Genomic DNA, 17,312 nt, shown 5'->3' with positions numbered 1-17,312 from the left:
GCTAAGCACAGTGACATGGCTCGCAAACAAGTTCAAACCCACTAAAACAATTGCCCAGAAGCTAAACAAAGCTTAGCAGGACTGGACACACACCCCTGCTTAGCTGAGAGGCGCGCCGCACAAATGGGTGCTGCTGAGCTACAATCGCTTAAACATACAGTGACACACCCCCTTTTCATGCCAGCTAGTTCTTCTGTGGACACCAACATGGTTCTGGGGCTACACGGATTTTATCTGCGGACACAGTAGCCCATTTTTGCTATTCCGTAACCCCAGCTCATTTGCATACAGATCTGTGCACACAACCTGGATAATACACAATTCCAGGGCCTGCCTCCTTAGCAACCACTGAAATCTACCATTGTACATACTCCATGCAGGGCCCTAAAATGCATTATTCTCACAAGTCTTATTTATTCATTTTTAAAGTTTTAAATATTTTTTTCCCATAATGGCATGCTTGTGCACTGCTGCGTGCCGCACAAACGTAATATGGGTATTAAAAAATTATATTAAATTAATTTGCATTACGTTTTGGACACACAGGGCATAGTTTTGCACATATCTGTGCTTACTATGTAATTTCTGACCTTCTAAATGGGCTTTTACAGCCCCTGTTCAGTTTTTAATTTCTTATACACGGAAATATTCAGTGTACACTTCGGACACCAACATGGGGTCTGCAGACTGCCTGCTTGCTGGATCACTCCAGCACCCTCATTTACATGCAATTCGCCTACTTATGAGATGATTTGCCCGTCACGGACACTTCCGTGTCCGGACACTCGTGCACGCCCCTCTGCTCTGTTTACTGGATCACATGGCTTATTTCCATGTAAGCTCTGTGCCACTATGCCTACATGGGAAATAACTCCATACAGGCTTTAATAAATTCTCCCCAACATCAGAGCTACTCTCATCTGAAGTACAGTATGTGTTTATTTGTTTAAGAATAGTTTTATATAGGATGTGCCCAGACATTTTATGGTGAAAGTGGATGTGGTGATATGTGGCTGTTAGGCAGGGTTGGGGTTGGATGTTGGGGAATCCTCAGTTAGGGATGCTATGCTATCTATGAAATAATAGTTAAATTGCAATTTTGAGTGGCGAGTTATTGACAGAGGGGTTAGGGTTTACATTTTGGCCAGGATGTAAGATTTCTTTAATGGCTGACCATAATTATTAGGGTTGTGTTTACTATTGTTATGAAAGTTGTCACAGTATTTTTTTGTCTTTATTGATTTGCTTTTTTGTACAGTTGTAGAGCATTTTGAAGTTTGAGATATTTTGGTGTTTGATATTTTTGCCATTCTTTCAATACTTTTCCTATATCCTGCATTAGCATTCTGCTTGTTTTGGATAGTCAAACTGCATTAATTGTTTTTAGTCTCTTCCTTCTAGGAGGTGCAAAGCTATTTAGGAAATTTGAACTGATTTACAGCATCCAAGGCAAGGATTTTTAGGATGTTCCAGTTAATACAGGACAGAGCAGTAATTAAAATTTTGGGGTTAAACGTGTTGCTTATTGTTTTATAAACTTGGTGTTTAAATGGATGTGTGAAATGTCTGGTTGTATAGGATGGTGAGATGGTCACTGAAAATGTCTGTGGTGAATTTGTTAGGGTATGATCCTAGGATCCAGTCTAATAAGGTATTTCATGTCCTGCTATTAACTGGCTGTGTGAAACTGTACACGTTCATGCTAAATGATGGGGAGTTGCAGGTTACATCCAACTAATTTTTTCTTGTGGAATTGTTACAGATATCCAATGTAGTATATTTTCTAGTGTAGCTGTACTGTCACCAGTAAGGATGTAAGTGACAGTAATACACATTTAATAAGAAGCTCTGCTGACTTGAATTTTGGTATTAGTTTGTTATTAGGAAATACTAAATCAATGCCACAATATGGTCATTACGGGGGTATAATTTTGGAATTGTTCAAGCTAGGTTTAAGCCAAGTTTCAATTATAGCAAGAATATCAGGCTTGTGTTGGGTAATCCAGGCATGCAAGCTCAGTAATTTTATTTCTTATGCTTCTAATACTTACAGTGACAAACTGTAGATTACCAAGGTTGGGGGTTGATCATTGTGAGGATGCATTAGTGTGTGGAAGAGAATTATCTTAATGTTGGTTGTGATAGATGGGGCCAGGATACGGGTGAACGAGGATTTTAGGATCTTGGGGTATTCCTGATTTTTGTTTTTTGCAGAATATTTTTACACAATTTTATTTTGATTTGAGTTGAAATGGGAGTTAATCAGTCTATATTTGGAGTAAAGGTGAGGGGCATCATTAAATAGGTTTGATGTGATGTGTGGAGAGTTCGGGGGGGTATGGATACATGGTTGGGATAGAGTTGGACAGATGTTAAGAGCTATAAATGAGTCATGGTAGGAGGATAGATGCTTCAGTAGAAGAACAGAGGATAAGCTGAAGAGGAGCATGATTAAGTAAAGGGATCTGTATTTTATTGATGGCAGGTAGTGAGGTAGTAGAAATCAAGAAGGAAGCAATAAGTTTCAGGGCTGTAGGACATATAGTAGTGGTGGATTCTGAAAATGGGTAGAAAGTCGATAGGAAGGAAGAAGTATTTTCTATGAAGGAAGAGTGCTAGATTGTCCTGGTAGCTTCTCTTTCTTATGTTTCTGAAATGTGAGAAACAGAGGGGCTTGGAAGGCCAGAGTATGATGATGTAGTTAAGATAGTAAGTACGGAGAGTGTATTTTGGGAAAGTAAAAGTTGAAATGTAGAATAACAGATAGTCAGATCCCTCCGCAAAAGTACCTATGAATGGATATAGTGCAAAGCAGTAAGGGTGGGAGAAAGGGTGTTGGGAATAATGCTCAATGTTAGATGGAAGTTGGGAAATATGAAAATACAGAGTGTTTGTATAATAGTAGTAAGGTTGTTTGGGGAGGGTTGGGGAATTGGTGCCACAGTTGAAATGTGTATGTGGGAAGTATAATGGCAGAATAAGATGGCGTGTGTGGGAATTGGGGGTAGGGTAGGGGAATGAAGCAATGCAGTGAATAGTAAGGCTGAGCATAGCAAGCTTCCCACTCTTAGGTAAATTATTACAGACCACAATCATTTAATAGCCAGTACAAAGCAATTAACAAGGAAGCACAAATTAAAACAGGTTTTCTTTCATTTAATGAATTCAGAAATCAGAATGTTAGGGAGCCTAAGTAACTGACACATACAGTGCGATCTATTCTATTGGTCAAGAGAAGGGACAGTGGCCAACTGAGTAAGTGATCTTAAGAGTGCAAGGACTACTCCTTTGGGGAAATATCACATTCACTTACCAGCACAGGAAAGACATGTATTTGACTAGTTAAAGTTAATACACAGTAAGGCTCTTTGTGTTAAATTTGCTTGCACTGCACAATTACAAAGTTCTCAGTGAAAACCTCTGTGAGTTGGGTCTTGTGGATGAGCACCTGCAGTACCAGGGTTAGGACTGGATGTACTGGCCTGACTAAGCTCTCAGTGAAAACCTTTGGGAGCTGGAGCTTGTAGCAGAGCTCCTGAAGTATCGAGGTCAGGACTGGATCATCTTACTTTCACATAAAAAGGTACTGCTACCAGTGTAACACAACATGCTGTCCCTAAAGTAGTGAAAAACAAATCATCTTACATTAGCTGTGCATGTGTAAAGGTTTTAGGGATCAGGGACAAACAGTTGTACACTGCATTGCCAAACTTATAGATTTACACTGGAAGTATTATAAGCCATCTTGAAATTTGGAGTTCAGATGCTCAATGCAAATATAAACCTACCCACATCATACTTTATTTCAAAAGAAATTGCCCGCAGGACCAAAATATGGCAAGTTCACCCTTTAATCAGTTTATCCAATAGGAAGAGAAGGGTGTGAAACATCCCTGAACTGTTTTGGGGATGATCAGGGTGATTACCACTATCACTGTATTCCTTCCTGAAGAAACTTCAGTTGGATAAAATAGACACAAAAGTATTACTTAAATACATTCACATGAATTTTATTATCATAGCCAGATATACATATAAATTTCAAAAGATGACCACAGCAAAGAATACCTTTAACATTAAGTATAAATTTTAAATAACATTCCTTTTGGAAAAAAAAAAACAACCCAGATGGCCTGAGCTTATGAACAGCAATGTACTACTTTATTTTAATTCAAATAAAAAAGTTAACTAAATTATTTAAAAATGAAGGTAACAAGAAAGGCCATTGTTTACTAATGCCCCTCACACTCTTACCACTATCATATTTGTTTTAGATAAGAAGGCACTCCACAGTTTAGCTTCCACCCCTTTCTATATACTACACATCGGCTGGTAAACTTTTCAAAAAGGCAAGGAAAAAAGTGGACCCAAATACAGAAGACACTATACTTTCAACTTGCACTCCTCCACTTTCATCTTTCCACAATACTTAACTTTTGACGTTCAACACACTTAAAATTTAAAAATATGAAGAAACTATGTTATTTAATGTTTTTTCCAGTGTTAACCATGTGACAAAACTCTCTACAGAATGTTCAAAAGTACCACGAGACTCAGCAGCAGAACAGGACAGTGTAAATTCTGTGTACACAAATCGCAGTCGTAAGAGAATGCCCTCACCTTTATTTATCTTTCATTAATCTTTCAAGTCTAAGACATTCAACCTATTCCTATGTCACTTCACAATGAAATTATGCAAAACTACATTTCTTCTGGGCAGAAAGTCATGCCAAGTTAAGTGTTTAAACCCCTCATGTGGAGTATGCTTCTGCATGCACTGATGAGTCACAAACCTCAGCCAACAAAGGCAACTGTGTCCTGAACTTTGGTACATTAACTTTAAAGGGCTTCAATACAAAAGCAAAGAAACAAAGCATTCTTTTTACACAACTGTATTTCCTTCTTGTGTCCATCTCTGGCATTCTCGGTTTCTTCAAGGCAATGCTCTACTCTTCACATAAATGACGGTTTGTATCTAATCTAAGTGGTACTAAATTTTACTTGACTATTGCTACTGCATGTAATAGCCTAGGAAAGTATCACTTCCTGTCCAATACACACTACAAATCCCTTTCCTTATAGGCAAGGGTACATTCCCATACACAAGGAATAATCTGTGCAGCTTTCTGGATGTTAAATAGTAAAACATTTTATTTTAACATGGATAAGAGAAAAATCAATCACTTATAACCACTGTACTCTCCTATTAAAAAAAAAAATGAAGAAAGGGATTCCAAAGATTTAAAGTGCTGAGCAGCGTTCTTAATACTACTATTCATCAAATGAATTCGGATCCAGGGAATACACCATGAAGAGGACATCATTTTGGGCAGGAACCATGGGATGACCTGGTCTTACCATCTCAAATCCCAAAAAGCCAAATGTTCTTAACAGTGATGCTGTAGAAAAAATGAGATATGTTTAATAAAGAAATTCTGGAACACTCAGCTAAGCATTTAATGTCATCTGCAGAATACATACTTAGTAGTTTATTTTAGTCTCCTCACATCACATAGCTAGTCTCTTTGTTACTAACTCCATGATGCAATACATTCATTAACTGTTGATTCTCAAACACCACATACAATTTAGGGACCACTGCAACTTTCCCTCCCATTGCACAACAAACCTGTTTGGAATGTCATACATAGTAAAACACAAAATTGTACAAATAGACAAACAAAACCCAAATGACACAGCTTAAGAAACACAAGTCAAAGATGAAAATTTGCAAGTTGATTTATTCTGATACCTCTGCATTTTGCCTTGAAGGAATAACAATCTCACATCTCATCCCATAATTTATACACATTTCCTTCCATCAATTAATTTCAGTAATAAATTAAAACAAGCACATTAACCCCATTCCAAGTGCAATCACTTTAGACATGTCAATTACTTCAAAGGCTTAAAGGACAAATATTTTTTTCAAAAATATTACAAAGTAAGACTGCTGTCAATGTTCATACCCCTTGGTTGTAATGTTCTAAAATTTATGATCATCCTACATTCCAGTTTGTTTAATTCATCCTTAAAACTGCCTCCAAATTCCAAAAACGGACGTGCTAACATACTGAAAAAGACTTTTATGGCATCCCCCATGAGCAGAAATAAAGTGTTCTGCTACCAGGTTTTGACTATTTCTTTTCCTAACATCCCCCAAATATTCTAAAATCCTTACTTCAACTCTCCTTTTAGTTTGCCCAACATACCACTTTACCTTCTCTCAACCACAACCAATAATACAGATTACATACTGTGACTTGCTCCTCATTTCTGTTGCTCTTACTTTGTAATATTTTTGAAAAAAATCCCTATTAAGGGTTTAAGGAATAGTTCTTAGAGTAAAGTTTTGTAATAGTATGTTGTAATAAACCATAGAATAATTATTATAATGTATTTGTATGGTTTTTGAATAATTTATATTTGTATTTAGTTTAGGGTAATTTTTATACCATACTATTCCTTTATATAAATGTTTTTTGAAGTAGGTTGCTGGCTCCTTTAAGCCTTTGAAGTAATTGACATGTCTAAAGTGATTACATTTGGAATGGGGTTAATGTGTGTGTCTTAATTTATTAATGAAATTAATTGATGGAATGAAATGTGTATAAATTATGGGATGAGATGTGAGACTGTTATTCCTTGAAGGCAAAATGCAGAGGTACCAGAATAAATCAACTTGAAAAATTTCATCTTTGACTTGTGTTCCTGTGTTTCTGAAGCTGTGCCATTTGGGTTTTGTTGGAATGTCATACATGTAAGGAAGCAAGAACACCTCACTGAGTAAGATGGGGGGAGGAGGGGAGCATAGTTATCAGGCTATCTAGAAGTGGCATAAAGAGTGAAACCTAATAACGTTATTCTCCATTACCACACACAAACACACTTGGGGTAGTGGTGTAGTCTAAAAACAATGCACAGTGTAGAGATATATAGTGTGTGGAGAGCAAAGGAAACCAGAAATATACATGTTAACTATCTACACTATTACAATTTTATATGGAGTTAAGCATTTTTTTTTTGATAACTTCTAATACATACTGCTACTTTTTTGGAAAGCAGTTTCTGATAACATTTTGAAAGGCTTTGCAGTAATTTCTTTTGCATGATCATCAATCACTCACTTCACTGCACTAATAACATGCTTCTGGCAGAACATACTGAAGCACTAGTTGTCCTTTCCTACAAGTGCACTTCAGTGTGCGGCTATAGCAAGAGGACTGCAATTCCTGCTACACTCTGTAGGTACTTATTATCAAATCAAAAGAACAACTCCCAGATCAATTCAGATTACTGTGGTTTCTACATGGCATCATTGCTCTGGACTGAAAGGAGTGGAGGGCTCAGAAGAATCAGACATTATAAGAGGAAATGAAACCAAAAGCAAATATGCTAGGAAAACTACTTAACTCCTACAGGTAAGTGACAGCCATGTATAATGCCCACCATGGAGAAGCAGCCAATAATTCAGTTTTTGTGATAAAATAAGTATAGTCTTCAGTGCTAGTCAGTAACAGAGAATTCTGCATGTGACAATACTACAGAAGGAAATTAGAATTAATTCCATCTTCAGCTGGCTATGCTCACTGAAAATCTCCATCACTGTAGTAAAGTGATTCATTCACAGAAGCACAACTCAAAGCTATAAATGTGCTAACACATCATTTCAATAATCCTTCTTTAGGAAGCCATTTCAAGTTCCATGTCCTAGAAATAGCAAGGTCACCTTCTGGCAAACCAATTCTGTCTAACTGGCATTCAGTGACACTTCTGTTTAAGTGAAGGCAAGACTACCACAACTTATACAGATAGGGTTGTCCCTTCCATCCCACAAACTAATATTAACAACTCTTAGGTCACACAGACTCTGGGAAAATTTTAAAAATACTATCAATAACTGATTGACTGTTCACACTTGGTTATCCAGGATTTCTGAAAAGCAATCATGGGTATAAATGAACCCCCCCCTCGAAAAAACAATATGCTTAAAGGGCTAGGTTCCCCATACCCGAACCATCAATGGAACAGCCCTGGAGGATGTGTCTGATGCCTGTATCACAGAGGGTTATGGGCTCACACCAGAGGGTGATGGTTAAACTCTTAAGTGGTGTGTGGGCAGATTAACAAACCCATACGCTGAGGCATGTTTGTGTTGATATTTTTTCTTGTTAGGTACAACTGGATTTGATGGAGGGTAGCTTTATCACGTTCATAGATTAGTACTAGGCTAATTGCCCTTATGGGTCATTTTAAGCCTAGCCAATTACCCTGTGTGAGAATCAAACCCTGCACGTTGTGTCAGCAAGGTAAACACCTTAACCATTATGCCAGCTTCCAATTAGGATCCATCAAGTCAGGGGTAAAAAACACCAGCCAGAATAATACAGTGACACTATTAAATCCTGACTAAGAGCAGCGATAATAGAAAATATAAACTATGTCTCAACACAGTAAATAGAACTAAGCTGCATAAAATATAGCATAAATAGTTTAAATTATGCTAAGTTTTGCTGTACAATCTGCACAGTATAATAAACAGCACACACAGTCACAGTACCAAGTAAAATTCACTTGTCCAAATAAGGACAAAATTCAAACATATGCCCTTTAATCAAATAGAAACCTTTAGAAACCACATAAATAAGCATTTACTTAGAGATTTCCTTGTCAGAAAAGAAAAAAAGATCTTCACAGAAAATGCACATAAAGTACTTTGTAGTAAAATCATGATTTAACGAGAAAAACAAGTGTAAAGCAGTAGTAAATATATTACAGAAGGGAAAAAAGTGAAAAATGCAATATTTTACTGTCAGAACTTCCAGAAGCAGATACATGGAGGTGAGAGGCCTAGTATTCAACCAACACCACAGAACCTCAGTTTCCCAATACAATTCATACAACACTTTAGAAAAAACCCTTAACTGCTTAAAAAAAAAAAGAAGTTATGTCTTACCATAACATTCCATCTGTGTTGTTGATCTTCTTTCATTCATCACTGATGGGTTCGGTTCCGAGCCCCCGGAACCGAGTCGGCCTATTACCAAGCTCACTAGAGCTAAGCTTCTACCCACAATGCCCTTCTCCCTGTTAGCTCAGATCGAGTTTGCCTGTGATAAACAAGAAAAGCAGAGACCCATTCTATGCAAATGCCCTAAGACACCACTTGGAACCTAAGTATCCCCCAGGAACCTTTGGTGGGGGAAGGAGGGTGGGAAGTGATGAATGAAAGAAGATCAACAACACAGATGGAACGTTATAGTAAGACATAACTTCTTTATCTGATGTTGTTAATCTTCTTTCCATTAATCACTGATGGGACAGAATCCCAAGCTACCTTGAAACCTATGGGCGGGCCCTTATCGAAGAACATTCCTGAGTACCATTGAGCCGAAGGCAGCTCTCCCTCTGGAGACCACATCCAATTTGTAATGATTGATGAAAGTATGCGGTTTAGCCTAAGTGGCTGCTGTGCAAATGTCATCCATAGAAGCCCTCGAATGGAAAGCTACAGATGTCACAATTGATCTAGTGGAATGGGCTTTAACCTGTGGCATAGGTTTTTTTGTGGAAAAGTAAGAGAAGCGTATGCAGTCCCTTAGCCATTTTGATAAAGTAACCTTGGATACAGAATTTCCCATTGTAGGGCCAGAAAAAGAAATGAAACGTTGGTCAGACTTGTGCATAATTTTGGTCCCGTCTAAATAGAATCTCAGTTGTCTGTGTACATCTAAGGAATGTAGGCAGTGCTCGCCTTTATTAGAAAAATTAGGGAAGAACACTGGTAGGTCAATGGACTGATTGATGGAGAAGTAGAAACAACCTTGGAGGTTCATCTGGAGTGATACTCTGTCTTTGTGGAAGACAGAATAGGGCCTTATGATGCACAATGCCTGAACTTCTGAAACCCATCTGGCTGACGTCATGGCTACTAAGAACAGGGATTTCCATGACAAGACTTTTAGGTCACACTTCACTGTGGATTCAAAGGGGGGTTCAGTCAAAGACTGCAGAACTAACGTGAGGTTTTATGGCTCTATAAGGCTTTCTGAGTGGGGGCCTGATGTGGGAAACTCCTTTGAGAAAGGTTTTACATAAAAGTAGAGAACTGACAGACATGCCATCCAGCCCATTATGGTAATTCAAAATTGCTGCCAGATGTACCCGTATGGTAGAGGATGTGGCTCCATCTTCAAAAAACCTAGACAGGTATTGCAAAACCACTGTGACCGGAGCCAAATACGGATCTAGCATCTTATCCTTAGACCAGAGAGAGAACCTTTTCCATTTGCCCTGATACAATCTTCTGGTGGATGGTTTATGAGAGGCCAGGATAATGTCCCAAACAGGTGAGGTGAGATTAGCTTGCCTGGCAACTAACAGAAGTGGAGAAACCAAGCGGTCATCTTGAGAATGGATAGACTTGGGTGGGTCAACCCTTGGGGGTGGAGCAATCAGGTCTGGAAAAAGGGTCCAGAATCCATGGCAGGTAAACCAGATGAGGCCAAAGGAAGGGGAGTCAAACTTGTCGAGGTCAGAAGGGGGCTATGAGGATCACTTTGCATTTCAACCGATGAGCTTTAAGAACTGTGGAATTAGGGATGGGGGGATAGGCATAAAGAAGTCCTGTGGACCAATCATGAATCAGAGCATCCCTTGGGGACTCCCCTTTGGGGGGAATAGGGCAAAATAGCTGCTGCACTTGTTCGATGGAGAAAGGTGAAAAGGTCACAGCATGGCTGGCCCCAGCGGCAGAAAATTTCTGCTGCCACGTTGGGATTGAGGGACCACTCATGGGGCAGGAGAATACATCTGCTCAACTTGTCCACAATCATGTTGGAGCTCCCCGGGATATGCGTTGCTATCAGAAAGCAGTTGGAGGCCATCACCCACTGCCAAATCCTCTTGGCCTCTCGACACAAGGCATATGACTTGGTTCCTCCTTGCTTGTTGCTATACCAGACTATTGACAAATTGCCGGACTGAATTGCAATTGTCCCAGAAAGAAGAACTGGATGGAATGCCTGCAATGCTAACAGCACCACTCTCAGTTCTAGAACGTTGATATGCTGGTTGACTTCCGATGTGGACCATGTGCCTTGGACTGTCTTTCCCTGGAAATACCCTCCCCCCACCCAATCAGGGAAGCAGCATTGGACACAATGTCCTTGGTCTGAGGGGAATGGAATGGGCAGCTCCAAAGTTCTGTGTCTGGTCTCATCCACCAAAGGCGGTCCTGCTTGCAGGAATTGGTTATCTGAATCTGGAAACACAGATGGTGATGATTCTGGAACCACTGAGAAAGAAGAAGCCATTGGAGAACTCGCATGTGCAACTTGGCAAGAGGCACTATCAGGACTGAAGCTGCCATGGAACCTAAAGTCTGAAGAACCCCCCTCGCTGAGACTTTGTTTTGACAGAGTATCACCCGGAGCTGAAGCCTCAATGTTTGGAGTCTGAGCTGGGAGTGACAACAGACAGGATTGTGTGCTGAAGACTGCTCCAATGAATTCTATCTGTTGGGTAGGAGTAAGGTTGGACTTCTCCCAGTGCACAGTTATCCACAAAATCTTTGCCAGAGAAAGTGTGTATTGTAGGTCTGTTACCAGAAGATGCTTGGTGGGGGCGGTAAGGAGCCAATCGTCCAAACATGGAAATACCCGGAATCCTTGTAGTCTCAAGTGAGCTGTAACCACTGTCATGCACTTTGTGAACACTCTGGGGGTTGTAAAGAGACCGAACGGCAAGGCACAAAACTGGTAATGATTGGTTCTTAGCCGGAAGTGAAGCAGACTCCTGGAGCGCTTGTTCATTTTGATGTGGTAATATGCATCCCGGAGATCCATTGAGCACATCTAATCACCCTCCCTCAGAAAAGGGAGAATGGACTGAACCGTGACCATCCAGAATTTGGTTTGGGTGACAGACTGGTTCAAGCTGCTGAGATCCAGAATGGGTCTCCAGTCTCCCGTCTTTTTTGGCACCAAAAAGAATAGAGTAAAATCTGGATCTGCATTGGTCTGGTGGGAATGGTTGGATGACTTTTTTGGTACAGCCTTTTTATTTCTGAAGCTGCCTCTTCCCTTTGACTGGGTGGAAAGTCGGGAAGATTTGTTGGAAGTTTTGGATAAGAAATAAGGGGAATGGTGTAACCTCTGGTAATTATACTCTGTACCCAATGATTGTTGGTAACAGAGTGCCAGGGAGCTTGGTGCAGAGAGAAACAACCCCCAACTGCTTCCAGAGGCAAGTAAATCGGCAGCTCTTCAGGAGCGCTGGTAAGACTGCCCAGAGAAAGAGTCTCTGGAGCCTTGGTTACATGGACCCCCTCTGCCTCTATAGGGGCATCTTCTGGAATTGTTACCCCCCTCTGCCTCTGGGGATATCATCACCATGTGCGGCATGGAAAGGACCTTGAGATTTTTTTGTGCCACATCTTCCCACACCTCTGGTTCCTGGAAAAGGAATGTTGTGGGTTGGAAAAATGCAGGCCTATGGCAGACAGGGTCTTGCCATCCTGCTTGCACCTGGCTAGTGTGTCCTTCACATTGGAACCAAAAAGGGAAGATGCTTCAATGGGAGCATTCAAAGAGGAAGACTTGAAGGGCTCCACGAGGTCACAAATGAGCATCCAGGGATAATGCCTCAAAGTACAGTTGTGTACACTTACCATATATGTAGATGTTTGAGTGTATTCACTGTTGCAGTCATCACACTTGGGTTATCTGCCTGCAGGTAGCCCTCAGTCGGCCTGAATACCAGAGTCTTGGGATTTCTGCGTCAGATGCTGTCTCCTCTTCCATGACGTCAGGTCATCAGGGGTATAAAACATGCAGCCGATGCCATTACATCCGTTTTTTTGCACCAGATGTCAGGAGCCCCTAAAACAGGAAGCTATCCAGTAAAAAGTAAATACCCCTGCCATAAAAAATGGCCATAAAGAGGATGAGGGAAACCAGGACTCAAACAGTGTCCTTTCCTTGAGACTGACTCCAAGAACAATATCTTTTCTACTATTCAGCATAGGATTTCCTAGTACTAGGCCATCTGGCCTCAAGGATGACGGCCAGCACCTGTTTGCTGAGGGATGCTGGTGGTGTATTCAGGGGATAAGCCAGGCTGCAAGGTTTAGGGTTTGCAGCTGAGGATGCAAAATCTGTTCCTCCTGCTAAGCCAACAGAGAAGGTGTCTGATGTAGGTGCCAGGGTGGCACTGCTATCAAACTGCATAAGTCTGGTGCAATAAGGATTGCCCTTGGCCTGTCCTGTTTGATCTTGAGTAGTACTTTTGAGAGGAGGGGCAGAGGTGGAAAGGCATAAATTGAGAGGTTTTCCCATGTAAAGGATAGGGCATCCACCTTCCAGGCTCTACTGTGAGGTTTCCTGGTGCAAAATGTGCTCAATTGGTGGTTTTGGGAGGAGGCAAAAAGGTCCACCTCCAGTGTTCCCCACCTCTGGGTTAGAAGTTTGAATGAGTTGGGTTCCAGTTTCCACTTGTGAGGGTCCAGTAGATTTCTGCTTAAGTCATCTGCCAGTGAAATTTGCTTTCCTGGCAGGAATTGAGCTTGTAGGTGCACATGGTTGCTTAAGGCTGTGTTCCACAGGGCCATGGCTAACCTGCAGAGTGTGTAAGAATGAGTTACCCCCTGCTTGTTTATGTACCACATAACAGTGGTGTTGTCCATCTTTATCAGGAGCGGTCCTGGAAGGATAAGGTATTTGAAGGCTGTCAGAGCATTCTGTACAGCTAGCATCTCTTTTTCACTGATATGCAGGGGAATTTGTTCTGGGCTCCATTTGCCTTGAATGCATTTGCCTGCCATGTGAGCCCCCCCATGCATAGTCTGATGTGTCTGTTGTCAGGGTTTGGGCGGCGAGGGGTTGAGTGAAAGGAAGTCCCTTGTTGTGGTTGCATGCCTCTGCCCATCAAAGGAACTCTGCCCTTAGACAAGGTATGATAGGAATCACTGTTTTTCAGGTCCTGAGAATGTTGACACCAGAGACTTTTTAAGTACCATTAAAGTTTCCTCATATGCAGTCTTGCATATGGAACTGGCAGAATGCATGAGGCCATGAACCCTAGGTCTTGCAGTATTTTCCTTGCAGACAGCTGGGTTTTGGCGGCCATTAGACTGAAATAGTTTTGTCAAATGGACATGCTTTTCTGGAGTGAGGAATGCCATCTGGGAAGTTGTGTTCTCATGAATACAATTTGTTGGCTGGGCACCAGTTGTGATTTGTTTTCGTTGATGGTGTATCCCAGTGAAGTTAGAAGTCTTTTTACAAATGCCAGGTGCTGAAGTAGCAATTCCTGACTGTCCGCCTGAATCAGGCAATTGTCCAAGTATGGGTAAATTTGAATATTTCTCTGCCTGCAGTATGCAATGGCTGGAGCCAGGCACTTTGTGAATACTCTGTGCGCACTAGATAAGCCAAAGGGAAGTGCAGAGAACTGATAGTGCATAGAGCCTGCCCTGAAATGTAGATATTTCCTGAAAGACTCCCTAATGGGGATGTGCAGATAAGCTTCTTTTAAATCTAGGGTGACTAACCAGGCATCCTTGGCTAGCAAAGGAAGAAGCTGTTGCAGTGTAAGCATTTTGAATTTTGGGACCACCAGAAAGGTGTTGAGAATTGATAGATCCAGGAAAGGGTGTCAAGAGCTCTCTTTTCTGGGCATCAGGAACAGTCTGGAGTAGAAACCCTGTCCCCTTTGTTCTACTGGAACAGGTTGAATAGCCCTGATATGGAGAAGGGAAAGTACTTGCTTTTGAGCCTCTGCCCACTGGTTTGGAGGAAGGTCTGGCAACTCACTTGGGGTTGGCAGTGAGTGGAAGTAGAATCTGTATCCCTGAGATACAATGTTTAGAACCCATCGGTCCTGAGTAATGGACATCCATTTTTTTGCATGAAGGGCGAGTTTTCCCTCCTAGGGCTGCAAATACTTGGGCATGGCTTGGAAGGATAATTGGAAAGTCATTGTGAACTTTTTCCATAAGGGGGTGGCTTACCACTCCCTGTTTTTGAGGTGGGAACATTCCATTGTTTAGATCTCTGCATACCCTGAGACTGTAGTCTTGGGGGGGTCTATTTCCCCTGGGTTTGGGCTGAGAAGGCCTGGGAGGGACTGGAAAGGACCAGTTTTTTGAAGGCCAATGCCTACTGAATCTAGGTGGCTGTACCTGTAAGAAATCTTTGACAGTTTGTATAGATTTAGCTTTTTCTTCCATCTTTTTTAAGAACAACTTCTGCTTTTGTGCCTAATGATCCTGATTTAATGGAGCATCTAGTAATTTTGCTTTGACATGGTCTGGCAAGACTTGTTCCTTCAGCCAAGCATGCCTTCTCAATACAGACCCAGTAAGAGCAGCCCTTCAAGATGCTTCTAAGGCATCAAACCCATACTGCAGAGTATGTTTACTAACTTGGTTTGCAGAACGCATTAACTCTTGTAAATCTTTATTTTCTGCACAATCTGGAAGCAACGCCATTTTTTTGTTTAATTAGTTCCATAATATGTCACTGGTACTTCAACATGTGAAACTGGCAATTCAAAGCCCTGACAGACAGCAAGAGTTGCAGAGATATATACCTTTTTACCTCCTCTGTCTGAAGGGGTAGGGTTTTTGGCTGTAGTAGCCTTAATGCTTTTAGGTCCCTGGAAATGGTCTCTGGATCTGCAGTAGGATTCTTAAAGAAAAATTTGTGAGAGTCAGGTACTCTGTAGTACCTGTCAGGTTTTCTAGGAGCTGGTGGTAAAGTGTCAGGAGTAAGACTGGATTCCATGAAGACATCTACAATATCCAGAACAGGGGGTACAGCTAGTGGCCTGTGCTGAGGCAAATGTAAAAATTCCCCAAGTCTCTTTTTGGACTGAGGATAGTCCTGGCATTCCCAGCGGAAATGCTCTCTTAAGGTATGCAAGGTTTCACCAAAAGAAAAATCCTCTGGAGGGGAGGCAGAGGGAATGGATTCCTCTGCATCTGAATCCTCATAGGTAGATAAGGGTATGTCCTGGTAATCAGAAGGGTCAGAGTCCTCAGACTCCTGGTCTGTAGAATAAGAAGGAAATTCAATTCTTTGTCTTTTAGCGGGGGAAGGCTGGCTTCCCCTAATTAGAGTAATAAGGTCTTCAGCCATTCTAAGAATTTGTTTTGTGGCATGGGAGCTTGAGCATGCACTTTGGACGTCAGTTTTCTAGGAGTAATGGGAAATCTGGGCCTGAGAAACTCGGTAGTTTTAGTTAAAAAAGTTGTCAGTTTAATATGAATATTGGTAGGTTGGAATACACCCTCAGAAGCCAGTGCCTGCACAGCGGCTCCGGACCCATCCAAGGTAGAGACATCCACAGGTTCCATAGTCGAAGAAGCATCTCATGGCATACTGGACTACGAACGGCAGAGGCCTGCGAATCTGTAGAAGCGGGCATCAGGGGCTGCAACGGTGCCTCACCGAGTATCGGCAGACTGGCGACTAGCTTAACGGAAGCGTCATCGGCAGTTTTTGACCTATGCGGTCTGTCTCTGTCTTTGTGCTTTTTTGGAAGATCGGAAGTTGGATGGCTTAAAGAAGCCATTTCGGAATATGGAGAAGGATAACGAAAGAATTTAGCTACAAAAATAGCCAGACAACGAATGGTTCAGGCGTTAAACAAGGCACAAAACTGACAGCGAAGGACGTTGTGGTCTGGGCCTAAATTGGTGACGCAGTAAGAATGAAAATCTCTATGAGGTATTTGCTTTCCACAGGCAAGACAATTGTTAACTTTGTCTGATATCGGTTAGAGCAAGAAAAAAGAATCGCCAATGGGGTACTTAGCTTTAGAAGACTTCAGGTTTGAAACATGAAAAATGAAAATTTCAGTTAGTGGCTGACTGGCACTTGCAAATTGCTACTGCTTAGGGCTCCTTCTTGGCAAGAAAGACTGATGTAATGGCATCGTCTGCATGTTTTATACCCCTGATGACCTGACGTCATGGAAGAGGTGACAGGATCTGACACAGAAATCCCAAGACTCTGGTATTCGGGCTGACTGAGGGCTACCTGCAGGCAGATAACCCAAGTGTGATGACTGCAACAATGAAACACGAAGAATATCTATGCCTGAACCCGCAGCTCTAGCCGCCCATTCAGTTGCATGTAAAAACAACCTCATGGATGAGTTGGAAATTGATTCCAGGGTAGCAAGCTGTGAGGCAACTTCAAGTCTCTTTGGAGCCTCGTAAAATATGCCAAATAGTTCAGGGACCATATGGCAAAGGTCGCTGATGCAAAGACTCACTTGCACAATCTGTCCACGGCCCAGGACTCCCT

General features: G+C 41.5%; 1 protein-coding gene across 1 annotated transcript in view; it reads right to left on the bottom strand.

Moving 5' to 3' along the window:
• Positions 1–3,994: 3,994 nt before the first annotated feature.
• Positions 3,995–17,312, bottom strand: part of LOC122806967 (ornithine decarboxylase antizyme 2-like) — a gene marked incomplete in the record, with an annotated part of 281,144 nt that continues 267,826 nt past the window's right edge. Inside the window, 1 exon segment of the mRNA XM_044077822.1 lies at positions 3,995–5,399. Coding sequence (XP_043933757.1) covers positions 5,272–5,399 — 128 coding nt within the window.

This window comes from Protopterus annectens, chromosome 7.part0, assembly GCF_019279795.1.
Source record: "Protopterus annectens isolate FY-2018-M chromosome 7.part0, PAN1.0, whole genome shotgun sequence".
NCBI lineage: Eukaryota > Metazoa > Chordata > Ceratodontiformes > Protopteridae > Protopterus > Protopterus annectens.
The sequence above is the reverse complement of the archived record's forward strand: the minus strand, read 5'-3'. Positions and strand labels throughout refer to the sequence as shown.